Raw genomic sequence first — 27,346 nt, forward strand, 5'->3', positions numbered from 1 at the left:
TCAAATCTGATCAAATATTACATTAAATCAGCAATCATACACGTTCATGAAATATCATCATGATCAACAATTTTTATCAATCATTCTGAATGTTCAAACCGAATCATTGAAGCAGTATTTCAACCATCATTTGTTATCATGCAGTTCTAGATCATTACTTAATAGAAACAACTATCATCGATCATAACCATCATTCAAACTCGATCAAAACTCTTATGTGTAAGAACCCTAACCCACTATTCAATCATCATGACCATTAACAACACATCATCCTTTAAATCGGTTTCCATTACATAATCATACCAACGAGTACATCGTTAAACAGTTCTAGATCATCGACTAACATTACTCATGCCCCTAAATCGATCCTAACAGTTTGTTAGTGCAAGTTTGTTCATCAAGGATTTTACTAACATGCAATCCTAACACAAATCAACATGTAAGAACATAATCAAACATCCACTTATATCGATCAATAGATATTAAGGACTAACACTAACCAGATGAGATGATGAAACCAAGATCTCGAACAAGAAAGCTATGGTATGCCGTCGAGTGAGAGAGAGGAAGAGGGAGTAGGGTTTGCTAGTTTTGTATTTAGTGAGATTATGAGAGCCATACACATAAACCGTGTATGTGTATGCGCTCAACAAGTGAGCCGGGCTTCCATAGGCTCGTTTAGATCGGGTCGAGAATTAGTAGAGAAAGAAGAAATGGGTTCGGCCCACAAGGCTATGTATCATAAAACATGACGTTTAACATTTATCGTTTAAGACAATCAAGCACAATCAAACACGTTAACCATTCAATTATAATCAAACATGCAAGGACTAATACATTGAACTACTGTTGAAAGCACGAGTTGTCATATCATCTCCAACTTGAAAGAAATTTCGTCCCGAAATTTGATAAACAGAAGCGGAGAAGTGAAATGACAAATTAAGATGACTGTGGATTTTCCTCAGGTGCCATATCATCCCCAACTTGAAAGGGAATTTCGTCCCGAAATTCACCAGTTGCATCTGGATTTGACTCGGCCGTTTTGAACCGTTGAGGATACTTGAGCTTCATCTGGTTCTCGCGTTCCCACGTGAACTCTGGTCCACGTCTTGAGTTCCAACGAACTCTCACTATTGGGATTCGACTGTGCTTACGAACCTTGACTTCCCGATCCATGATTTCGATATGTTCCTCGACAAACTGCAACTTGTCATCAATTTTAAGTTCTTGCAACGGCACAACAAGTGTTTCATCAGACAAACACTTTTTCAGGTTCGAGACATGGAAGACATTGATGCGTGTGTAGCGTTATATTTTTTTATGTATATTTTTAGCCCTTTTTACACTTTAGTCAAGTATTAAATTTATAAAACACGATATTTTACTAACACTAAACACACATATGGGCAAGTGCACCCATCGTGAGCGTAGTATAGCGTTGGTAAGTTACCGAGGTCGTCCAAGGACACAAGAGCTTTTAGTACCGGTTTATCCTCAACGTCTAATCAAATCAAAATTTTAGAAAAAAGGTTTAAACATGAAAATAAAAACTAAAAATGCTGAAAATAAAATAAAATAAAAATAAAACAGATAGACAAGATGAATAACTTGGATCTGACTCACCTTTAATGTAACCTTTGATTATTTCCGCACTTTTGCAGTTTTTAAGAGATTATCTTAGTTATAGTAGAAGGCCCCTCTTTTGAAGGTGACGTTACCCTCAACCCAGTAGTTTGAGTCAGCAAGGATACAATCCTAAAGGGTTGGATTATTGGAAGATAATTAATTAAGTTATTAATGCGTAATGTGGTAGGCCCCTCTTTTGAAGGTGACGTTACCCTCGGCTAAGTAGTTTGAGTCAGCAGGGATACAATCTTAAGTAGCCAGGTTAATGTTTTAATAGTAGTTTACATATGAGGGGATCAAGAAATCCGAACCCCCGCCATCCAATACCAGTGGGTATTGAAGGAGGTCCTACTAAGCTTGACCTAGGTCCTTGCAGGATCCATACACTGAACAAGGCAAGACGCTTACCAAACCATTCCCTTAACCCCGACCAGGTAGCCAACATATCTCCATATAGACCGTGGATATATGAATGGTGTAAATCTTTTATTTTATATAGACAGTAAAATAACGCCAAGACACCACGGACAAATGATAAGGAACTTTCACCTTCAACATAAGAAACTAGTTATTAAAGTCATTAATACATAACGAAATAACAAATGCGAAAAGATTAAAAATAAAAAGTATTACGCTAAATGCTTGTCTTCACCAAGTGATGTAAGAGACTTAGGCAAATATGGCCTTTGATTGTCAAGAACTCTTACTATCAATCTTGGATCCCGAGACTACTACACACACACTCTATGATGGATGATGGTGGTGGATGTTGGTTGTGATGGTGGTGGTGGGTGGGTGAAGTGTGAGAGAGGTGGTTTGTCAAGGGATGCATTTGAATTGAACCAAACACCTCTATTTATAGCCTGCACAGAAGCCCAGACACGGCCCCGTGTCCATCCATCTTCTCTTTCTTCATTAAATGCAGTTTGTCTGCATTAGTTGACCACGCCCCCGTGTCTGCTGGGCACGACCCCGTGTGCAGAAGCGTATCTGTACTATCAATATTTGCTTGGATTCTGCGAATCTTAGCGTTAACCACGTCCCCGTGTCCGCTGGGCACGCCCCCGTGTTGGGTGATAGAAGCTTCTACAACTTTGTCTTTTCTGCAGACTCTTGGGCATGCCCCCGTGTTCATTGAGCACGGGGCGTGTTCAGCCTTCTGATCTCTTGTTTTTGCTTGGGAAGATGCTGTCGAGGGGTCGGGCATGCCATGTTTATTCCTTTTCTTGTATTTATGTTAGATTTAGCTGCATTTTTGCTTCTTTTGTTCATTTGAGCTCATTTAATCCTGAAAATACAAAAGGAATACAAAAGCACACTTTTTCCAACATTAGTACTAAAAAAGGGTTAGTTTTATGCCTCATTTGATGTAATTTATATGTTGCATTTTACACACATCAATATCGTGAACGTTACCCAACTCATCAGGTAACTCAAGCCGATAAGCAACCTTGTCGATTCGTTCAAGGATTTTGAATGGTCCAACGTAACCTGGGTTGAGCTTGCCGCGCTTCCCAAAGCACACCACACCCTTCCATGGTGAAACTTTCAACATGACACGATAGCCTACATCGAACTCCAAGGGTTTCCTACGCTTATCAGCATAGCTTTTCAGACGGTTACGCATTGCCGCCATACGATTTCTGATCTGGACAATCTTTTTAGAGGTTTCAAGTACAAGTTCTGGACCTGTAATCTGGCTGTCACCCACCTCAGCCCAACAAAGAGAAGATCAGCTTTTTCGTCCGTATAAAGCCTCGATCTGAGCCACCTGAATACTGAAATGGTAACTGTTGTTATAGGAGAACTCTACCAAGGGCAAGTGTTTTTCCCAACCTTTACCAAAGTAGGTCACACATGCTCGCAACATGTCTTCGAGTGTTTGGATGGTTCGTTCGCTTTGACCATCCGTCTGTGGGTGATAAGCAGTGCTCATGTCAAGACGTGAGCCGAATGATTTGTGCATCGCTTGCCACAAATCAGATATAAAACGTGGATCACGTTCAGAAATGATAGAGGTTGGCACCCCGTGCCTAGAAACCACATCCTTCAAATATATTCCAGTAAGTTGTGAGAACTTGTCAGTTTCCTTGATCGCAAGGAAGTGCGCAGATTTCGTGAGACGGTCAACGATTACCCAGATGGTATCATTTCTGTTTTGATTTCTTGGCAATCCAGTGACGAAGTCCATAGCAATTTGTTCCCATTTCCACATGGGTATTTCAGGTTGCTGAAGCAATCCGGACGGTTTCTGGTATTCTACCTTGACCTTCGCACAAGTCAAGCACTTGCCCACATACACCGCTATGTGGGCTTTCATTTTCGGCCACCGATATAGAACTTTTAGGTCCTGATACATCTTATCAGACCCCGGGTGAACAGAGTAACGAAACTTGTGTGCTTCGTCCATCACAAGTTCTCTGAGGTTCCCGTACAAAGGGACCCATATTCGCTCCATGAAATAATGCATACCGTCAGATCTTTCCACAAGTTGCTTCTCCAAACCTAGCATCTCTTCAGCTTTAAGGTTCTCGTCTGTCAACGCTTCAGCTTGGGCAGATCGGATCTGGTCAGGTAGATTAGAATAAATGGTGAGCTACAAAGCATGGACACGTTTGGGTTTCATTTCCTTTCGACTCAGGGCATCAGCTACAACGTTAGCTTTGCCTGGATGATACTTGATGGCACAATCGTAGTCATTTAAGAGTTCCACCTAGCGACGCTGTCGCATATTCAACTCCTTCTGATCAAAGATATGCTGAAGGCTCTTATGGTCGGTATAAATAGTGCATTTAGTACCGTACAAGTAATGCCTCCAGATTTTCAGTGCAAAAACCACAGCCCCCAATTCCAAGTCGCGAGTCGTGTAATTCTTCTCATGAATCTTCAACTGTCGAGAAGCGTAGGCTATCACCTTCTCGCGTTGCATTAGCACGCAACCGAGACCCTGAATAGAAGCATCGCAGTACACACGAAATCTTCAGTACCCTCAGGTAAGGACAGGATTGGTGCACTGCAGAGCTTTTGTTTTAAAATTTGAAAGGCATCCTCCTGCTTTGTTCCCCAAGAATATACCACGCCTTTCTATGTTAATGCGGTGGGAGGTTGAGCGATCTTGGAGAAGTCTTTGATAAATCTGTGATAGTATCCAGTGAGACCAACAAATTGTCGCACCTCCAAAGGATTCTTCGGTGCCGCCTAATTTCTGATAGCATCAATCTTAGCAGGATCCACGTGTATCCACGATTCATTAACAATGTGGCCTAGGAAGTGTACTTCCCGAATCCAGAAGTCACACTTAGAGAATTTCACATAGAGTTGCTCCTTCCACAAGAGCTCCAGGATAAGACACAAGTGCCGCTCGTGGTTCTCCTTGCTCTTAGAGTAGATCAGGATGTCATCGATAAACACGATGATGAAATTGCCGAGATACGGCTTGCACACACGGTTCATTAAGATCCATGAAAACCGCTGGTGCGTTGGTCAACCCGAATGGCATGACCAAGAACTCGTAATGGCCATTCCGCGTACGAAAAGCTGTCTTAGGGACATCCTCCTCTCGGACTCTCATCTGATGATAGCCAGATCTTAAATCGATCTTCGAATAGAAACTTGACCCTTGCAATTGGTCAAATAGATCATCGATACGTGGTAGAGGGTAATGGTTCGTGACGATAACCTTGTTGAGTTCCCGGTAGTCGATACACATATGAAAGGATTCATCTTTCTTCTTCACGAATAGGACTGGGGCTCCCCAAGGTGAAGAACTGGGTCGGATGAAGCCCCTATCTAGCAGCTCTTGAAGATGATTAGACAGTTCTTGCAACTCCCCTGGTGCAAGACGATAAGGAGCACGAGCGATCGAGGCTGCTCCTGGAGTAAGGCCGATCTGAAATTCCACCTGACGGTGAGGAGGCAAGCCTGGGAGTTCTTCGGGAAACACGTCAGGAAACTCACGGACAACGGGTAAATCTTCGATATTTATTTCCTTGGGTTGTGTGTCGGTGATTAGTGCTAAGATAGCAGGATAGCCCTTCCGTAAGCACTTCTGGGCTTTCATAGCCGAAATTGTCACACCCCCAAAATCCACCATGCGGAGTATCACCGCTTCGAGGCGTGACATTACCAGGATCGAGCCACCAATCATATTGAACAACGTAATTAAGTAAATAAAACCAACCACAATACAATTGGTGACCAAAAGCTAGTTAACCAAGTTTAAATTAAACAGCGGAAGCATAAACGTAATTCCAAAAAACATAAGTCCATAGTTCATAAGTTTAAAGTCCAAAGCGTAAGTTTAATGAGTTCATAAGGATTTAAATATTAAGCACGGAACACAACAGTCCGTATCCCACAACGACTCTTTCCTCATGCAAGCTCCAAGCATTTAATGACCTGTAAGGCATGTAACAACGAGTCAATAACAAAGTTGAGTGAGTTCACGTTTGGTTGTTTAGTTTTAAATTGTTTCCGAAAACTTGGTTTGTCTTTCGTTGGCGTATTTGCCATGGGGGTTACCCCGTAGTTGAAAGTAAAATTAACCAGTTCATTCGTTATTACCCAAACCATATCCATGATCAGTGGGGGCTTCCCCATGTGAACCACTAGACCTTACCATATCGACTACTAACGCAAATAAGTTGTGCCCTACGTCAGTGTCTATCATCACTGACCGTTTGCCATAGTCCATTAGTACACGCCCGTCCGACTGGCACGGTGTGAGGTTTGTTAAACCTAATAGCGCTATTAACTAATGACCCGCTCGCCATTGGCCTCGGCGATTAAGTCGATATAAATTGAGGGACTTCATGATAGAGTTTTGTCTAGTAAGTTTAAGGTTGTTTGTGACACTCTAGGTTTTTCCGAACAAACACCTTGTAATATTTTTGTGTATATATATGTTATTAAATGGAAACGTGATCTTTTTGCATGATATGTGTTGTGTATGTATTATATATATAGGTGTACGCGTATTAACTAGTGAGTCGAGACCATGACTCGCAACCACTCGGTTGCGAGTGGGCCACTCGGTCTCGAGTGGGCCTCTTGGGCCGTAACCGGTTTGGGCCGAAACCCCTTAGCCTACTTCGAAACCTTGCATATAAATCCCCAACATTTCCCCACTTACCTTCATTTGTTACACAACACACAAACACACTCCTTCTATTCTCTCTCAACTAGAAAACCCCAAACAACATCCCATTCTCTTCCAACTTTCGGATCAAGCAAGGATCTCGGACAAGATCATCATCATTCGGACACTTTACTTTCTCGGTTCCCTTCTTTTGTTTCGGCTCCTTCTTCTCAACCGGTTAGTGTTATTATTGTGTGCATAGGACTTATGTATGTTGAATGAACTAGAAAAGGCTTGGTTAGTAGTGTTATGCATGATTTTTGGGTGATTTGTGAAGTTTGACTATATGTGTAAAACCTTATGTATGAATACTGGCTAACATGCTTAAAGATGGCTAGATAATGGTAGTTTAAGAGTATTCATGGCTAACCATACTATGCTTCATTATTTCTTGCAAATGATGTTGTTGAACATAAGATTTCGGCTACAAAGTGTATGTTTCTTTGTTCTTGCATGATAATCTTGTTAAAATATGTGATTTTCGGTTCAAAAATGTGTGATTATGTTAAGATGAAAACCCTAGAAATCTATGAACTTGTGATGAACTTGTTGAATATGGTTTGAAGATTTCAAAAAGGGCAAAGTTTGATCTATTTTTACTAATAGACTGATTAGGAAAAGTTGTTAGTTGAACCTTATTGGCTATTACTCGATTTGGGCCTGATTACATAGTACAACTTGGACTGATGTACCTGAATCAACACGTGAACATGAAAGGGACAGCATTACGACTCGCAACCACACAGTAGCGACTCGCAACCACAGCGTGATAACTCGAGATCACACGGTTGCGACTCGCAACCATAGCGTGACAACTCGAAACCACACGATTGCGACTCGAGACTACGACGGTTGCGACTCGTAATCACAGCGTGACAACTCGAGACTACGACGGTTGCGACTCGCAACCACAGCGTGACAAGCCGAGACCTCCTGGTTGCGACTCGAGATCACCTGGTTGCGACTGGGCTGTCCACTTTGGTTATTGGGCCATTATGTGTAATATGGGCTACCTGTTGACTGGACTGTGTGTTACTGTTTGATTGCGTAAATGTTAGGGCCGGCCCAATAACCCACTGTTTACTTATATGCATGATACGTGGTAGTAATGTGTAAGTTTTTACGTGAATGCTTGTACACCGAACCTGACCTATACCGGTAACCATGCTAGGACGTGGTGACCAGCGTGTTTGACAAGTGACCTAATCTGCCGAGCAACCTAAGGTGAGTTCACACACTAAAAGCATGCGTCCCGCGGAGGGACACGAACAAACTACCAACTTTGGGAAAAACACTTTTGACCCATTACTCCGGGGGAAAACAGAATGGGTAATTACTATCTCCGGGGGAGATACGTTTGGATATTATTTATAAATCACAACTAGCCATGCTAAACGAAACTCTATCACTTTAAGTCCCTGCTTACAATACCGATTAATCGCCGGGGGCGAACGGGTTATTAGTTGATAGCGCTATTAGGTTTGACAACCTCACACCGTGACCGGGGGAGATCGGGCGTGAACTAGTAGACCTTGCAACATGGTCAATGACGATAGACATTGACTCGGGGCACGATAATATTCCGTCAACAGTTTCGGTATCTACAGTTTAGTGAGCTTACAGATGGGGTAGCTCCCCACAACGTGATTATAAATGCTTTATCTAAACAACTTAAGTTTTTGGGAAACTAAAACTGGACAACTAGTGAACTCACTCAGCATTATTGTTGACCCCTTTACTGCATGCTTTGCAGGTAACCCGTGACTGAGGAGCTGCTGCTTGGGGATGTGTAGTGTTCGTCAAACCCGTGTGTTGGGTTTATCTATCTTGAACTAAGGACTATCTTTAAAACTTTTTGGTTTATGCTTCCGCTGTCTTGTTAAACTAATTATCGAACTTAAACTACGATGTTGCTAACTACTCTGGATATTAAATATTTCTACTATTAATTCAATGCTCAGTATAATTGGTGGCTGGATCCTGGTCAGTCACGCCTCCAAGCGGTGGTGTTCCGCATGTGGAGTTTGGGGGTGTGACAGATTGGTATCAGAGCCATTGGTTATAGTGAACTTGGTTTTAAAAAGGGGAAAATCTTTTTGGGAAAAACCAGACTATAACCTGTGACTCGCGACGCCACTACACTCCAAGTGCAAGGCTCAACACATTTGACCTCATAGCTCGGACCAGTGTTTACTTGTTCGCTTACCTTATGATTCCTGTTTTGCTATACGTACTAGTGTGCCTAATTAGATAGATACACCTCTTCCTTCTATCTCATTCTCGCTACATTACAACATCACACTCATACTGTGTTTTCTGGTTATGAAGACAATGAGTGGACGCGGCAGAGGAAACATCAACATGACTCAGGCTCAATTCACTAACCTGCTTAACACGGTGGCTGCAGCTTTCGCAGCTCACCCTGGAGGTCAGCATGCACCTGCGCAACCACCCGTGTGTACTTTCAAAACTTTCATGGATTGCAAGCCTCTCCCTTTCAACGGCACTGAGGGTGCCATAGGGCTTCTGCACTGGATTGAGAAAGTTGAAGCTGTCTTTGCTATCTGTGAGTGTCCCCCTGCGAATTGGGTGAAGTTTGCTACTGCTACGCTTGAAGGAAGCGCGCTTTCCTGGTGGAAGGCGCAAATTCAGATGTTTGGGTTAGAAACTGCTAATGCTACTGCGTGGGAGGATTTCAAGGACATGATTAAGGAGGAGTACTGTCACCGGGATGACATCCACAAACTTGAGAACGAGTACTATGCGCTTAAGATGGTTGGGTCAGAGATTGAAACCTACACCAAGCTGTCCAATGACTATGCTGCTCTTTGCCCAAACATGTCTCGACCGATGTATCGAAGAATCGAACTGTACGTCAAGGGTTTGGCTCCAGAAATTCGAAGTCATGTAACTTCAGCCAACCTCACTGCCATTCAGCCAATCGTTCGACTTGCTCACAAACTCACTGATCAGGCCGTAGAAGAGGGCAGGTTGCCCAAAAGGATCAGTGCTACTGTCGGAACTTCTAGTGACAACAAGCGTAAGTGGGAAGGAAATCAAAGCAAGGATGCTAACCCCACTCAGGCCCCAGCACAGCAAAGGAAAACAGAAAATAACAAGGGCACTCAACAACAGGGTGGCTATCGCGGTAACCACCCCAAGTGCAACAAGTGCAATCGACATCACAGTGGGCCTTGTGGGAAAGGTCAGTGTCAGCGATGTAACAAAATGGGGCATGAGGCCAAGGACTGTAGGAGTCCACGTCCCGTGGGGCAGAACCAGCAGCAACAACATCACGGGAATGCCAAGGGTTGTTTCCAGTGTGGAGCTGAGGGGCACTTTAAGAAGAATTGCCCTGAACTGAACCAGAACCGCAACAACAATCAGGGAGCTGGGAACAACGATCAGAACAACAATGCTGGGAATGGTGCTAGAGGAAGGGCTTTTGTGATTGGAGCTGGTGAAGCGAGGAATGACCCCAATGTCGTGGCGGGTAAGTTCCTACTCGATGATCGTTATGTTTCTGTATTATTTGATTCTGGAGCCGATGCTAGTTATGTGTCCCTACGTATTAGTAAGAAGCTTAAGCGTCCGCTTTCGTTACTAAGTTCTCATCATATCGTCGAGTTAGCTAATGGTAGAAACATCGAGGCCTCACATGTTATCAAGGGCTGCAAGCTAGAATTGTCTGGTCAGACATTTAGTATCGATCTTTTCCCTGTTACTCTTGGAAGCTTCGACGTCGTCATTGGTATGGATTGGTTATCCAAGCATCGCGCTGAGATCCTCTGTCAAGAGAAAGCAGTTCGTATCCCCCGCCGTTCTGGCAAACCCCTCATTGTAAAAGGTGGCAAAGGCGGAGAAATCTCTGGCGTTATCTCGTTCTTGAAAGCCCAGCAGTGTTTACGAAAAGGGCACACCGCTATCTTAGCACTCGTCACCGACACCCACGAAAAGGAAAAGAGGATTGAAGATTTTCCGGTAGTACGTGACTATCCCGAGGTATTTCCTGAGGAACTACCTGGACTCCCTCCCCACCGTCAGGTTGAATTCCAAATCGAGCTAGCTCCCGGAGCAGCGCCAATAGCTCGTGCACCTTATCGACTAGCCCCCGCAGAATTGAAGGAACTCTCTACACAACTACAGGAACTATTGGATAAAGGGTTTATCCGCCCTAGTTCATCACCCTGGGGAGCACCGGTACTCTTTGTTAAAAAGAAGGATGGCACGTTCCGGATGTGCATTGACTATCGTGAGCTGAACAAGGTTACCATCAAGAATCGTTACCCTCTCCCGCGAATTGACGACCTATTCGATCAGTTGCAAGGATCTAGCTACTACTCTAAGATCGACCTGCGATCAGGCTATCATCAGCTAAGGGTCCGTAATGAAGACATCTCCAAAACGGCATTCAGAACTCGCTATGGTCATTATGAATTCCTTGTTATGCCCTTTGGAATGACCAACGCGCCTGCGGTATTCATGGATCTCATGAACCGAGTGTGCAAACCTTACCTCGACAAATTCGTGATCGTGTTTATCGACGACATCCTGATCTACTCGAAAAGTCAAGAAGAGCATGAACAGCACCTACGCCTTATCCTCGAACTCCTTCGCAATGAGCAACTGTATGCCAAGTTCTCGAAATGCGACTTCTGGCTTCGAGAAGTCCATTTCCTTGGACACGTGGTTAACAAGGATGGAATTCACGTCGACCCTGCAAAGATCGACTCTATAAAGAATTGGCCTACCCCTAAGACTCCGACCGAAGTCCGCTAATTCTTGGGACTAGCAGGGTACTATCGAAGATTTATCATGGGATTCTCAAAGATCGCTCAGCCTCTCACGGCTCTTACTCAGAAGGGTATGGTTTACAAATGGGGTGAAGCTCAGGAAACCGCATTTCAGAAACTAAAGGATAACCTCTGTAGTGCTCCTATTCTCTCGTTACCTGAAGGAACGGACGACTTTGTGGTCTACTGCGATGCATCCATCCATGGACTCGGTTGTGTGTTAATGCAACGCGACAAAGTTATTGCCTACGCCTCACGACAACTCAAGACACACGAAAGGAACTACACAACGCATGATTTGGAACTGGGAGCAGTGATCTTTGCTCTTAAGATATGGAGACATTACCTGTACGGTACCAAGTGCACTATTTACACCGATCACAGGAGCCTCGAGCATATCTTTAGGCAAAAGGAATTAAACATGCGACAACGTCGATGGGTCGAACTCTTGAATGATTATGAATGCGCCATCAAGTATCATCCGGGCAAGGCCAATGTCGTGGCAGACGCCCTCAGCCGAAAAGACACTACGCCCAAGCGCGTGCGAGCGTTACAACTTACCATCCAGTCTAACCTCCCTACCCAGATTCGAAATGCTCAGATTGAAGCTCTGAAACCGGAAAACATCAGGGCTGAGTCCCTGCGAGGATCCAGACAACGACTAGAGCAAAAAGAAGACGGCGCCTACTATGTGGCAGGACGCATTTGGGTCCCACTTTACGGAGATCTACGAGAGCTTGTGATGGACGAAGCCCATAAGTCCCGTTATTCAGTGCATCCTGGTTCAGATAAGATGTACCACGACTTAAGGACCACTTACTGGTGGCCTGGCATGAAAGCCCACATAGCAGCATACGTTAGCAAATGTTTGACCTGCGCAAGAGTCAAGACTGAGTATCAGAAACCAGCAGGCCTACTCCAACAACCAGAAATCCCGAAGTGGAAATGGGAACAAATTTCCATGGATTTTGTTACGGGGCTACCTAGATCCCAACGCGGGAATGACACTATTTGGGTGATAGTAGATCGATTGACTAAGTCTGCACACTTTCTGGCCATTAAGGAAACAGACAAGTTTTCTACCTTGGCGGAGATTTACTTAAAGGAAGTAGTTTCGAGGCACGGGGTGCCAACCTCAATTATTTCCGACCGAGACGCTCGTTTTACTTCGGAATTGTGGCAAGCTATGCACAAATCCTTTGGCTCACGTTTGGACATGAGCACCGCCTATCACCCACAAACGGATGGACAGTCCGAACGCACCATCCAAACCCTGGAAGACATGCTTAGAGCATGTGTGATCGATTTTGGCAAGAACTGGGAGAAGCATTTACCGCTGGTAGAATTCTCCTACAACAACAGCTACCACACTAGTATTCAGGCGGCATCTTTTGAGGCATTGTACGGTCGTAAATGCCGATCACCTCTTTGTTGGGCGGAAATAGGTGATAGTCAACTCACAGGCCCAGAACTGGTGGTAGATACAACGGAAAAGATTTCCCAGATCAGACAACGCATGGCGGCAGCTCGTGACCGTCAGAAAAGCTACGCTGATAAGCGTAGGAAACCGCTAGAATTCCAGGTCGGGGACCGGGTTCTACTTAAAGTCTCACCCTGGAAGGGTGTGGTTCGTTTCGGTAAACGAGGCAAGCTGAATCCACGATATGTTGGACCATTCGAAATTACCGAGAAAATCGGTAAGGTTGCTTATAGATTGAACCTGCCTGCAGAGCTGAGTGCAGTGCACAATGTCTTTCACGTGTCTAATCTGAAGAAGTGTCTGTCGGATGAAACACTCGTAATTCCTTTCAAGGAACTAACCATTGACGAACAGCTACACTTTACTGAGGAACCGATTGAAATCACTGATCGAGAGATCAAAATCCTCAAACGTAGCCAAATACCTCTCGTGCGAGTTCGTTGGAACTCACGACGTGGCCCAGAGTTTACCTGGGAACGGGAAGACCAGATGAAGTCCAAGTACCCACAGTTGTTCCCAAACGAAAACCCCAGCACTGAAGCTACAACCGAATTTCGGGACGAAATTCCAAACTAACGGGGGGATGATGTGACACCCCGTTGAAACACGCTAGCTTGGCAGTGGCTGCCTTAACTTTCGGGACGAAAGTTCTTAAAACTTGGGGATAATGTGACACTCTAGGTTTTTCCGAACAAACACCTTGTAATATTTTTGTGTATATATATGTTATTAAATGGAAACGTGATCTTTTTGCATGATATGTGTTGTGTATGTATTATATATATAGGTGTACGCGTATTAACTAGTGAGTCGAGACCATGACTCGCAACCACTCGGTTGCGAGTGGGCCACTCGGTCTCGAGTGGGCCTCTTGGGCCGTAACCGGTTTGGGCCGAAACCCCTTAGCCTACTTCGAAACCTTGCATATAAATCCCCAACATTTCCCCACTTACCTTCATTTGTTACACAACACACAAACACACTCCTTCTATTCTCTCTCAACTAGAAAACCCCAAACAACATCCCATTCTCTTCCAACTTTCGGATCAAGCAAGGATCTCGGACAAGATCATCATCATTCGGACACTTTACTTTCTCGGTTCCCTTCTTTTGTTTCGGCTCCTTCTTCTCAACCGGTTAGTGTTATTATTGTGTGCATAGGACTTATGTATGTTGAATGAACTAGAAAAGGCTTGGTTAGTAGTGTTATGCATGATTTTTGGGTGATTTGTGAAGTTTGACTATATGTGTAAAACCTTATGTATGAATACTGGCTAACATGCTTAAAGATGGCTAGATAATGGTAGTTTAAGAGTATTCATGGCTAACCATACTATGCTTCATTATTTCTTGCAAATGATGTTGTTGAACATAAGATTTCGGCTACAAAGTGTATGTTTCTTTGTTCTTGCATGATAATCTTGTTAAAATATGTGATTTTCGGTTCAAAAATGTGTGATTATGTTAAGATGAAAACCCTAGAAATCTATGAACTTGTGATGAACTTGTTGAATATGGTTTGAAGATTTCAAAAAGGGCAAAGTTTGATCTATTTTTACTAATAGACTGATTAGGAAAAGTTGTTAGTTGAACCTTATTGGCTATTACTCGATTTGGGCCTGATTACATAGTACAACTTGGACTGATGTACCTGAATCAACACGTGAACATGAAAGGGACAACATTACGACTCGCAACCACACAGTAGCGACTCGCAACCACAGCGTGATAACTCGAGATCACACGGTTGCGACTCGCAACCATAGCGTGACAACTCGAAACCACACGATTGCGACTCGAGACTACGACGGTTGCGACTCGTAATCACAGCGTGACAACTCGAGACTACGACGGTTGCGACTCGCAACCACAGCGTGACAAGCCGAGACCTCCTGGTTGCGACTCGAGATCACCTGGTTGCGACTGGGCTGTCCACTTTGGTTATTGGGCCATTATGTGTAATATGGGCTACCTGTTGACTGGACTGTGTATTACTGTTTGATTGCGTAAATGTTAGGGCCGGCCCAATAACCCACTGTTTACTTATATGCATGATACGTGGTAGTAATGTGTAAGTTTTTACGTGAATGCTTGTACACCGAACCTGACCTATACCGGTAACCATGCTAGGACGTGGTGACCAGCGTGTTTGACAAGTGACCTAATCTGCCGAGCAACCTAAGGTGAGTTCACACACTAAAAGCATGCGTCCCGCGGAGGGACACGAACAAACTACCAACTTTGGGAAAAACACTTTTGACCCATTACTCCGGGGGAAAACAGAATGGGTAATTACTATCTCCGGGGGAGATACGTTTGGATATTATTTATAAATCACAACTAGCCATGCTAAACGAAACTCTATCACTTTAAGTCCCTGCTTACAATACCGATTAATCGCCGGGGGCGAACGGGTTATTAGTTGATAGCGCTATTAGGTTTGACAACCTCACACCGTGACCGGGGGAGATCGGGCGTGAACTAGTAGACCTTGCAACATGGTCAATGACGATAGACATTGACTCGGGGCACGATAATATTCCGTCAACAGTTTCGGTATCTACAGTTTAGTGAGCTTACAGATGGGGTAGCTCCCCACAACGTGATTATAAATGCTTTATCTAAACAACTTAAGTTTTTGGGAAACTAAAACTGGACAACTAGTGAACTCACTCAGCATTATTGTTGACCCCTTTACTGCATGCTTTGCAGGTAACCCGTGACTGAGGAGCTGCTGCTTGGGGATGTGTAGTGTTCGTCAAACCCGTGTGTTGGGTTTATCTATCTTGAACTAAGGACTATCTTTAAAACTTTTTGGTTTATGCTTCCGCTGTCTTGTCAAACTAATTATCGAACTTAAACTACGATGTTGCTAACTACTCTGGATATTAAATATTTCTACTATTAATTCAATGCTCAGTATAATTGGTGGCTGGATCCTGGTCAGTCACGCCTCCAAGCGGTGGTGTTCCGCATGTGGAGTTTGGGGGTGTGACATTGTTGTCCTACCCAAGGAGGACGAACGTACGTAGTTCTACCCAAGGAGAATACGCAAGATTAATATTGGCATCCTACCTATGGAGGATGGCCGTACATATCCTACCCAAGGAGGATATGTAGATTTCGTTTTAAATTCTTTAACCCATTCCCAACCACCGGGAATCCCATGCCTTAGAAAGTATGTGAACTCACCTCGGTTTGCTCGGTTAGATTCTCAAATATAGCTAACAGTCAAGGTCGGTCAATCACGTCCTAATATGATTATCAGTTAGTTTATTAGTGACTTCAAATAAGCACAAAGTTCCTACACGCGTCTATCACATAACATGCATCACTTTAACGGTTCACGCTCATATAAACATTCTACCTATAGCTACTCAAGAACAAGCACACGATATTGCACATATTACTTTCATTGACATATAACATGTTAGATCATCCTCAGATAACATACTCGACATTTAGACACGCAATCTACTACTTATGTCATTTCAGCTTTACTATCCAAAACTGGGCTGTTTTCGGGCATTTTAATAAAATAGTTATCTTACTTCAAAAATTCACAACTTTTTACAGAAGGTGCTAAACGACCCAAATATTATTGTATAAAAATCTCGGGATCCAATTCATCACCAATACTTTATAACAATTCATTTTCCGGACTGCAATCAGAAACATTACTTTCTGACTGCAGTCCACGGAATAATTCATTAAAAATTCATTGTAAGTCGGATTGACGAAATTCCAGTGGGACAATTACTATGACATCAGTGCCCATCTACAGTACCAATTTCGTGACCTAGTTCTACTCAGGTTTCAAGTTGTGATGAAGAATATAACACATATTTTCAGCAGCAAAAATGCAGCTTTAGCTGCTGTTACAAAATGACACTTTAAAAATAGTAAACGAAGTCCAAAAATTATGATTCTAGTGCCATTAGAACCGTATTTCATAATACATAAATCTAGGCTTCAGAAAATACAGTTTTCGTATCATTAAAGTCCTGTTACAGCCAACTGAAGTTGGCTGTAATCACCAATCAGACTCCTGTTTTCAACTTTTAGCTTTCTAACTCGTGTTCGATCGATTCCGTTAACATGTTTAGTGATCACAACAACATCAAACATCAATATTAACAAGCAAATCATCAGATAATCAACAAGAATCAAAACAACTTCATATTAACATCATGTTTTCATCTTACTTCATCATTATGTTACTTTATATTCAAGACTTTGTTTATGACCCTATAGTGTTCATGGATTCTCATCATCAAATAACTATTAACCACTTAAATAACATGAAAAATGAATGGATCTAATTCTTACCACTAGCTCAAGGCTAGAGGAGTTCGAGTGTAGAAAAGTGGTGGTTAATAGCAAATGGAGGAGGTCCTTCCACTTCCAAGAAACACCAAGCTTCGATGTGCACCTTGTATCACCTATGTATGGCCTTGGAAAGCTTGAAGGAAAATCGAAAAGGGTGGTGGTGACAAGAGGGGTGTTCGGCCGAGAGTAATGGAGGGAGAGAGAGAGAGAGAGAGAGAGAGAGAGAGAGAGGTGTTTGTGCTGAAGAAGATGATCAAGAGTGAAGGACTTGTGGATTAAATAAGAAAACTCCCAACACTCATTTGTCCAATGTATAACATGCTCCCTACTCACCAACATGATTTAATAAAAAAATAAAAGAAATCCATGGGTGAGTTACCCATGGTAACCGTCCCAAGTGGGGGGGGGGGTATAAGGTTGGTTTCTAATGGCATAGTTACTATCTAGTTAGAGACACAAATGTTTAGTTAGTGGTTGTGATGTGTAATATAATATAAGATGTGTTAGGGTGTTCGGGGACCCTAACTAGCTCAGAACAGTAAAAACAATGTGTTTGGCAATATTTTTACGTTTCGGGTAAAGTCCGGTTGTTCGGTTTGACACTGTTCCATTAAAGTGCTTAATTAATCCGTAAAGTGTCTTTTATATATATTTTTGTAACACTTTTAATTTCTAACACTTAGGAAAACACACAGGGCTATTTAATGACTTTTCTGTACGCTACTAGTATGTTAACAAGTACATGTAAGTATAACACATAAATCAGAGAGCAGTTAAGCACTTTAATTATCATTAATAAATTGTACGGAATACATGGAATTACGAGGGTTGTCACATTCTCCCCTTGTTAAGAAAATTTCGTCCTGAAATTTAGCACGTGGTTACTGAGGAAGCTAGTTAAGTTGCGTTGTTTTCCTGGTTTTCCTGGGGTGTCACATCATCCCCCGTTGATTTGGAATTTCATCCCGAAATTCTGCAGTAGCTTCAGCCTCAGTAGTGGTTGCACTTTTCTTAAATAGCTGGGGATACTTGAGTTTCATTTGGTCTTCTCGTTCCCAGGTATACTCTGGGCCACGACGGGAATCCCAACGAACTCGGACGAGAGGTATTCTGGTACGCTTGAGAATCTTAACATCTCGATCCGTAATCGCTACTGGTTCTTCGACGAATCACAGCTGGTCGTCGATAGTGAGCTCCTTGAGAGGAACTATGAGGGTCTCATCCGACAAACACTTCTTCAGATTTGACACGTGGAATACGTTGTGAACTCCGCTGAGTTCTTCAGGTAGATTCAACCTGTAGGCCACCTTGCCAATTTTCTCAATGATTTCGAACGGTCCGAGATTACGCGGATTGAGTTTGCCTCGTTTGCCAAAACGGACTACACCTTTCCAAGGTGAGACCTTGAGTAGCACCCGATCCCCAACCTGGAACTCGAGTGGCTTTCTTCGCTTATCAGCATAGCTTTTCTGACGGCCGCGAGCTGCCGCCATTCGTTGTCGTATCTGAGCAATCTTCTCGGTTGTATCCACTACAAGTTCTGGGCCAGTGATTTGACTGTCACCAACTTCTGCCCAACAGAGAGGTGACCGGCACTTCCGTCCATACAATGCCTCGAATGGAGCGGCCTGGATGCTGGTGTGGTAACTGTTGTTATATGAAAACTCCACTAACGGGAGATGCTTTTCCTAGCCGTTACCAAAATCGATTACACATGCCCTAAGCATGTCTTCAAGAGTCTGGATGGTGCGTTCAGATTGCCCATCCGTCTGTGGGTGATAAGCGGTGCTCATATCTAAACGTGAGCCAAAAGACTTGTGCATAGCTTGCCACAGTTCAGATGTAAAACGCGCGTCACGATCAGAAATGATGGAGGTTGGCACTCCGTGCCTTGATACCACTTCTTTTAGGTAGATGTCTGCTAGAGTAGAAAACTTATCCGTTTCCTTGATGGCCAGAAAATGTGCAGACTTGGTCAGTCGATCCACGATCACCCAAATGGTATCATTTCCACGTTGAGATCTGGGCAGGCCAGTAACGAAATCCATGGAAATCTGCTCCCATTTCCATTTAGGTATCTCTGGTTGTTGAAGTGGGCCTGATGGTTTCTGGTATTCGACCTTGACCCTAGCACAAGTCAAACATTTACTGACGTAGGTTGCTATGCTGGCTTTCATACCAGGCCACCAGTATGTAGTCTTTAGATCGTGGTACATCTTATCCGAATCAGGATGTACTGAATAACGAGACTTATGTGCTTCATCCATCACAAGCTCGCGTAAATCTCCATAAAGTGGAACCCAGATGCGTCCGTTAACATAGTAGGCGCCATTTTCCCTTTGTTCTAGTCGCTTCCTCGATCCTCATAGGGACTCAGCCCTGATGTTCTCTGCTTTCAATGCTTCAACCTGAGCATCGCGAATCTGATCGGGAAGGTTGGATTGGATGGTAAGCTGTAACGCACGTACACGCTTAGGTATAGTATCCTTTCGACTGAGGGCGTCAGCCACAACATTGGCCTTGCCCGGATGGTACTTGATAGCGCATTCATAGTCGTTCAAAAGTTCGACCCATCGGCGTTGTCGCATGTTCAATTCCTTTTGCTTGAAGATATGCTCGAGACTCCTGTGATCGGTGTAAATGGTGCACTTGGTACCGTACAGGTAATGTCTCCATATCTTAAGTGCGAAAACAACTGCTCCCAATTCCAGGTCGTGTGTAGTGTAGTTCTTTTCGTGAACTTTAAGTTGGCGTGATGCGTAGGCAATGACCTTGTCATGTTGCATCAGCACGCAACCAAGTCCTTGGATAGAAGCGTCACAATAAACCACAAAATCATCTGTGCCTTCAGGCAATGAGAGGATAGGTGCGCTACAAAGTCTATCTTTCAGGTGCTGAAATGCGGACTCCAGTGCATCACCCTAATGATAGGTGACACCCTTCTGAGTCAGTGAAGTGAGAGGTTGCGCAATCTTTGAGAAATCTTTGATAAATCTTCTGCAATATCCAGCTAAACCCAAGAATTGGCGGATTTCTGTTGATGTACGGGGTGCAGGCCAGTTCCTGATCGAGTCAACCTTGGATGGATCAAAATGAATTCCATCCTTGTTTACCACATGGCCTAGAAAGTGGACTTCGCGAAGCCAGAAGTCACATTTCAAAAACTTGGCATACAACTGCTCTTTTCGGAGAAGTTCCATAATAAGCCTCAGATGTTGCTCGTGTTCCTCCTGACTCTTAGAATAGATCAGGATGTCATCGATGAACACTATGAAAAACTTATCCAGGTAAGGATTACACACTCGGTTCATGAGATCCATGAAGACCGCTGGTGCATTCGTTAATACGAAAGGCATAACTAGAAACTCGTAATGGCCGTAACGAGTTCTGAATGCTGTTTTGGAGACGTCCTCCTCTCGGACTCTCAGCTGATGGTAGCCTGACCTTAGGTCAATCTTAGAATAGAAACTCGACCCTTGCAACTGGTCGAACAAGTCATCAATGCGTGGAAGAGGATAACGATTCTTCACGGTCACCTTGTTGAGTTCGCGGTAGTCAATACACATTATGAAGGTACCGTCTTTCTTCTTTACGAATAACACTGGAGCTCCCCATGGCGAAGAACTAGGACGTATGAAACTCTTTTCCAAGAGTTCTTGTAGTTGCGTAGATAGTTCTTCGAGTTCTGATAGAGCTAGACGATAAGGTGCTCGAGCTACTGGTGCTGCTCCAGGAGCTAGCTCGATTTGAAACTCAACTTGGCGATGAGGCGGAAGACCAGTTAATTCCTCAGGAAATACCTCAGGAAAGTCGCGTACAATAGGAATGTCTTCTATCTTCCTTTCTTACGAGGATGTATCAGAAACGAGGGCTAGAATGGCGGTGTGGCCCTTTCGCAAACACTTCTGGGCTTTAAGGAAAGAGATGATGCCTACAACAGCACCACCCTTGTCGCCACGAATCACGAGGGGTTCTTTACCAGAACGAGGGATACAGACGATTTTCTCCTTGCAAATAATCTCCTCTTGGTGTTGAGATAACCAATCCATCCCAATGACGACGTCAAAACTACCCAGAATGATAGGAATGAGGTCGATAGAAAAGGTCTGATCGGCAAGGACATGCTTGCAACCCTTAACTACCTGTGTAGCCTCTAAACTTTTACCATTTGCTAACTCTACGATGTGCTTGGTGTTCAAAAGTGTTGGAGTACGCTTAAGCATCTGACTAACTTTTAAGGACACATAGCTAGTATCGGCACCCGAATCAAATAAAACAGTAACAAAGAAATCATCCAGAAGAAACTTACCCATCACAACGTTGGGATCGTTCCTTGCCTCACCCTGGCCAATCACGAACACACGGCCTTGGGCGTCATTACCATTATTGTTTCCTCCGTTGTTGCCTCCATTGTTGTTTCCATTGTGGTTCCCGTTTCTTTGGTTGTTCTGATTCTGGTTTAGCTGGGGGCAGTTCCTCTTAAAGTGGCCTTCAGCGCCACACTGAAAGCATCCTTTATTGCCCTGCTGATGCTGCTGGTGGTGGTTCTGTGGAGCTTGTTGTTGTTGTTGGCGATTCTGATTCGCACGACGTGGGCTCCTGCAATCCTTAGCTTCATGACCCAGCTTGTGACATCTCTGACAACGACCCTTGTTGCACTGCCCGCTGTGGTGCAGATTACATCGATTGCACTTAGGGTGATTTCCCTTGTACCCACCCTGACCTTGATTCCCAGGAGACTGCTGACCGGGGCTCCCGTACTCGTCTATCTTTCTCTGCTGGGATTGAGCCGAAGCAGAACCCTTGCCCAAATTTCCATCCCACTTGTGCTTATTATCATTGGGAGCATCAGAAGTAGTAGCGCTAATACGCTTAGGCAGCCTGTTCTGCTCAACTGCCTGATTAGTGAGACGATGAGCCAACTTGATGATTTGCTGTATGGTACCAAGATTAGCTGAGGTTACGTGGCTTTGAATTTCTAGCACCAAGCCCTTAAGGTACAGCTCAATGCGCTTGATGGGAGGGTCCACCATAGTAGGGCACAAGATGGCAAGCTCATTTGACCTCTTGGTGTATGCCTCGATCTCAGACCCCGTCATCTTCAAATTGAAAAATTCCACCTCCAGCTTGTGGATGTCGTCATGACTGCAGTACTCTTCTTTAATCAGTTCTTTGAAACCGTTCCATGGGGTGGCATTAGCAACCGCCAACCTAAGCAGTTGAACCTGTGCCTTCCACCAGGTTAACGCAGCACCTTCGAGTGTTCCAATAGCATATTTCACCCTACGATCTTCAGGGCATTCACACATTTCGAAAACAGACTCGAGCTTCTCGAACCAGTGAAGAAGACCTACAGCTCCTTCTGTGCCGCTGAAAGTACTAGGTCGGCAATCCATGAAGGTTTTGAACGTGCACACAGGAGGCTGAGCATGCTGACCTGTTGCGCGAGAATAAAAGACAAGGTTAAGCATGAGGGTTGGTTTGCGAAGGTAGGATCTAAACGTCCTAAGATGGGTTGATATGGCATGTTATACCTCCTGCAGGGACAGCTGCGAGTGCCTCAGCAACTCGTTCGTTGATCAAAGCCGTCAGCTGGGCTTGAGTTAGGTTGATACGTCCTCTGCTTCCGCTCATAATCTTCACAACGAAGCAACGTAAGTGAGAAAAGTGTCGCGAGAGTGCGTAAGTGTGGAACGACAGCAGAGAGTAAGCACACAAGGTTCTAATAGCAGGGCACGTTAACTAATGCACAGTGTAAACTATCTAACCGACAATATAACATAGATCATACCACCTATTGTGTCGAGTCTTGCACGTGAAGTGAAGCGTCGTTGTGGATCGTTGAGCACTGTACCGGTTATAGTCTGGTTTTATCAAAAAGCTTTTCCCTTTTTAAAAACCAAGTTCACTATAACCAATGGCTTTGACACCAATCTGTCACACCCCCAAAATCCACCATGCGGAGTATCACCACTTGGAGGCGTGACATGACCAGGATCGAGCCACCAATCATATTGAACAACATAATTAAGTAAATAAAACCAGCCACAATACAATTGGTGGCCAAAAGCTAGTTAACCAAGTTTAAATTAAATAGCGGAAGCATAAACGTAATTCCAAAAAACATAAGTCCATAGTTCATAAGTTTAAAGTCCAAAGCGTAAGTTTAATGAGTTCATAAGGATTTAAATATTAAGCACGGAACACAACAGTCCGTATCCCACAACGACTCCTTCCTCGTGCAAGCTCCAAGCATTTAACGACCTGTAAGGCATGTAACAATGAGTCAACAACAAAGTTGAGTGAGTTCACGTTTGGTTGTTTAGTTTTAAGTTGTTTCCGAAAACGTGGTTTGTCTTTCGTTGGCGTATTTGCCGTGGGGGTTACCCCGTAGTTAAAAGTAAAATTAACTAGTTTATTCTTTATTACCCAAACCATATCCATGATCAGTGGGGGCTTCCCCGTGTGAACCACTAGACCTTACCATATCGACTACTAACGCAAATAAGTTGTGCCCTACGTCAGTGTCTATCATCACTGACAGTTTGCCATAGTCCATTAGTACACGCCCGTCCGACTGGCACGGTGTGAGGTTTGTTAAACCTAATAGCGCTATTAACTAATGACCCGCTCGCCATTGGCCTCGGTGATTAAGTCGATATAAATTGAGGGACTTCATGATAGAGTTTTGTCTAGTAAGTTTAAGGTTGTTGTCCTACCCAAGGAGGACGAACGTACGTAGTTCTACCCAAGGAGAATAAGCAGGATTAATATTGGCATCCTACCTATGGAGGATGGCCGTACATATCCTACCCAAGGATGATATGTAGATTTCGTTTTAAATTCTTTAACCCATTCCCAACTACCGGGAATCCCATGCCTTAGAAAGTATGTGAACTCACATCGGTTTGCTCGGTTAGATTCTCAAATATAGCTAACAGTCAAGGTCGGTCAATCACGTCCTAATATGATTACCAGTTAGTTTATTAGTGACTTCAAATAAGCACAAAGTTCCTACACGCGTCTATCACATAACATGCATCACTTTAACGGTTCACGCTCATATAAACATTCTACCTATAGCTACTCAAGAACAAGCACATGATATTGCACATATTACTTTCATTGACATATAACATGTTAGATCATCCTCAGATAACATACTCGACATTCAGACACGCAATCTACTACTTATGTCATTTTAGCTTTACTAGCCAAAACTGGGCTGTTTTCGGGCATTTTAATAAAATAGTTATCTTACTTCAAAAATTCCCAACTTTTTACAGAAAGTGCTAAACGATCCAAATATTATTGTGTAAAAATATCGGGATCCAATTCATCACCAATATTTTATAAAAATTCATTTTCCGGACTGCAATCAGATACATTACTTTCTGACTGCAGTCCACGGAATAATTCATTAAAAATTCATTTTAAGTCAGATTGACGAAATTCCAGTGGGACAATTACTACGACATCAGTGTCAATCTACAGTACCAATTTCGTGACCTAGTTCTACACAGGTTTCAAGTTATTATGAAGAATATAACACATATTTTCAGCAGCAAAAATGCAGCTTTAGCTGCTGTTACAAAACGACACTTTAAAAATAGTAAACGAAGTTCAAAAATTATGATTCTAGTGCCATTAGAACCGAATTTCATAATACATAAATCTAGGCTTTAGAAAATACAGTTTTTCGTGTAATTAAAGTCCTGTTACAGCCAACTGAAGTTGGCTGTAATCACCAATCAGACTCCTGTTTTCAGCTTTTAGCTTTCTAACTCGTGTTCGATCGATTCCGTTAACATGTTTAGTGATCACAACAACATCAAACATCAATATTAACAAGCAAATCATCAGATAATCAACAAGAATCAAAACGACTTCATATTAACATCGTGTTTTCATCTTAATTCGTCATCATGTTACTTTATATTCAAGACTTTGTTTATGACCCTATAGTGTTCATGGATTCTCATCATCTAATAACTATTAACCACTTAAATAACATGAAAAATGAACGGATCTAAGTTCTTACCACTAGCTCAAGGCTTGGGGAGTTCGAGTGTAGAAAAGTGGTGGTTAATAGCAAATGGAGGAGGTCCTTCCACTTCCAAGAACACCAAGCTTCGTTGTGCACCTTGTATCACCTATGTATGGCCTTGGAAAGCTTGATGGAAAATCAAAAAGGGTGGTGGTGACAAGAGGGGTGTTCGGTCGAGAGTAATGGAGGGAGAGAGAGAGAGGTGTTTATGATGAAGAGGATGATCAAGAGTGAAGGACTTGTGGATTAAATAAGAAAACTCCCAACACTCATTTGTCCAATGTATAACATGCTCCCTACTCACCAACATGATTTAATAAAAAAAATAAAAGAGATCCATGGGTGAGTTACCCATGGTAACCGTCCCAAGTGGGGGGGGGTATAGGGTTGGTTTCTAATGGCATAGTTACTATCTAGTTAGAGAAACGAATGTTTAGTTAGTGGTTGTGATGTGTAATATAATATAAGGTGTGTTAGGGTGTTCGGGGACCCTAACTGGCTCAGAAAAGTAAAAACAATGTGTTTGGCAATATTTTTACGTTTCGGATAAAGTCCGGTTGTTCGGTTTGACACTGTTCCATTAAAGTGCTTAATTAATCCGTAAAGTGTCTTTTATATATATTTTTGTAACACTTTTAATTTCTAACACTTAGGAAAACACACAGGGCTATTTAATGACTTTTCTGTACACTACTAGTATGTTAACAAGTACATGTAAGTATAACACAGAAATCAGAGAGCAGTTAAGCACTTTAATTATCATTAATAAATTGTACGGAATACATGGAATTACGAGGGTTGTCACAAAAATGATGCTAACCAGTGCACCACTTCGATGACCTTGGACAGGCAGTGATTCTCCACCCGGGAGCGGTATACGTACGATTTTCTCCTTACAAAGTATGTCAACACGGTGCTTGGACAACCAGTCCATACCAACCACTACGTTGAAACTACCAAGAGTAACTGGAAGAAGGTCAATGTCAAACACTTGACCCAAAAGATCGAGTTTGCACCCTAGAAGAACGTATGAGGCCTCAATTGGCTTGCCATCAGCCAATTCCACTACATGTTTGGTTTCTAGAGGTGTCGGAGTTAACCCTAATCATCGACTGAACTCCAAGGACACATAACTCCAATCGGCACTAGAATCAAATAACACAGAAGCAAAGAGGTTGTTCACAGAAAATGTACCAGTCACGACATTGCCATCGTTCCTAGCATCACCAGCGCCAATTGTAAATACTCTTCCGCGAGCACCATTGCCACTATTGTTGCCGTTATTGTTGTTCCCAGCATTGTTATTGTTGTTCTGATGGTTGTTGTTGTCATTGGCGTTCTGATTCAACTGAGGATAATCCCGTTTAATGTGACTCTCGTCCCCACACTGGAAACTTCCTTTCCTATTGCCTTGGTTCTGATGGGGCTGCTGCCTTTGCTGATGTTGCGGCTGCTGTTGTTGTTGCTTTGGAAACGGGGCTCTGCAGTCTTTTACCATATGACCCACCTTATCACACCTATGGCAGGCTCAAACACACGGTCCATGATGACGATAGTTTCACTTGTTGCACTTTGGCTGCCTTCCCACGTAGGTACCTGGGTTTGCATTGCTGTTCTGGCTTTGATTAACAGAGGACGACTGGCCGAAACTTCGATTGCTGCTGTTGTCTCGCTTTTTCTGTGACTGGTTCGAGTTGGACACCTTGTCCGTATCATTCCACTTGCGCTTGTTTTCACTAGCAGGTGTAGTAGCAGTAGTAGTAGAAATAGTAACGCGTAGAGGTAGCGAACCACGCTCGACCTCCTGGTCGGTAATCTTGTGCGCTAAACGAATGATTCGAGGAAAGTTGTCAAGATTTGCAGCAGTGACCAAACCCTTAACTTGCGGCGCTAGGACGTTGATGTACAGTTCAATGCTTCGATGTGGTGGTCGT

At 43.4% G+C, this 27,346-nt stretch overlaps 1 protein-coding gene across 1 annotated transcript; it reads right to left on the minus strand.

The window, feature by feature from the left end:
• LOC110893443 lies at positions 1-26,910 on the minus strand. Its single transcript, XM_022140553.1, has 4 exons — positions 26,607-26,910; positions 26,233-26,513; positions 3,764-4,192; positions 1-6 (listed from the first exon to the last, which is right to left on the minus strand). The coding sequence occupies exons 1-4, from the start codon at positions 26,908-26,910 to the stop codon at positions 1-3; spliced, it is 1,020 nt and encodes a 339-aa protein (XP_021996245.1).
• Positions 26,911-27,346: the final 436 nt, after the last annotated feature.

Source organism: Helianthus annuus, chromosome 2 (genome assembly GCF_002127325.2).
Source record: "Helianthus annuus cultivar XRQ/B chromosome 2, HanXRQr2.0-SUNRISE, whole genome shotgun sequence".
In the NCBI taxonomy this organism is placed as follows: Eukaryota; Viridiplantae; Streptophyta; class Magnoliopsida; order Asterales; family Asteraceae; genus Helianthus; species Helianthus annuus.

Coding starts and splice junctions, on each gene's coding strand:
- LOC110893443 (XM_022140553.1), bottom strand. CDS start 26,910: ATGGTAAAAGACTGCAGAGCCCCGTTTCCAAAGCAACAACAACAGCAG. Junction 26,514..26,606: donor CGATGGCAATGTCGTGACTG/GTACATTTTCTG, acceptor GTCGATGATTAG/GGTTAACTCCGACACCTCTA. Junction 4,193..26,232: donor GTCATCGAAGTGGTGCACTG/GTTAGCATCATT, acceptor CTACCTGACCAG/ATCCGATCTGCCCAAGCTGA.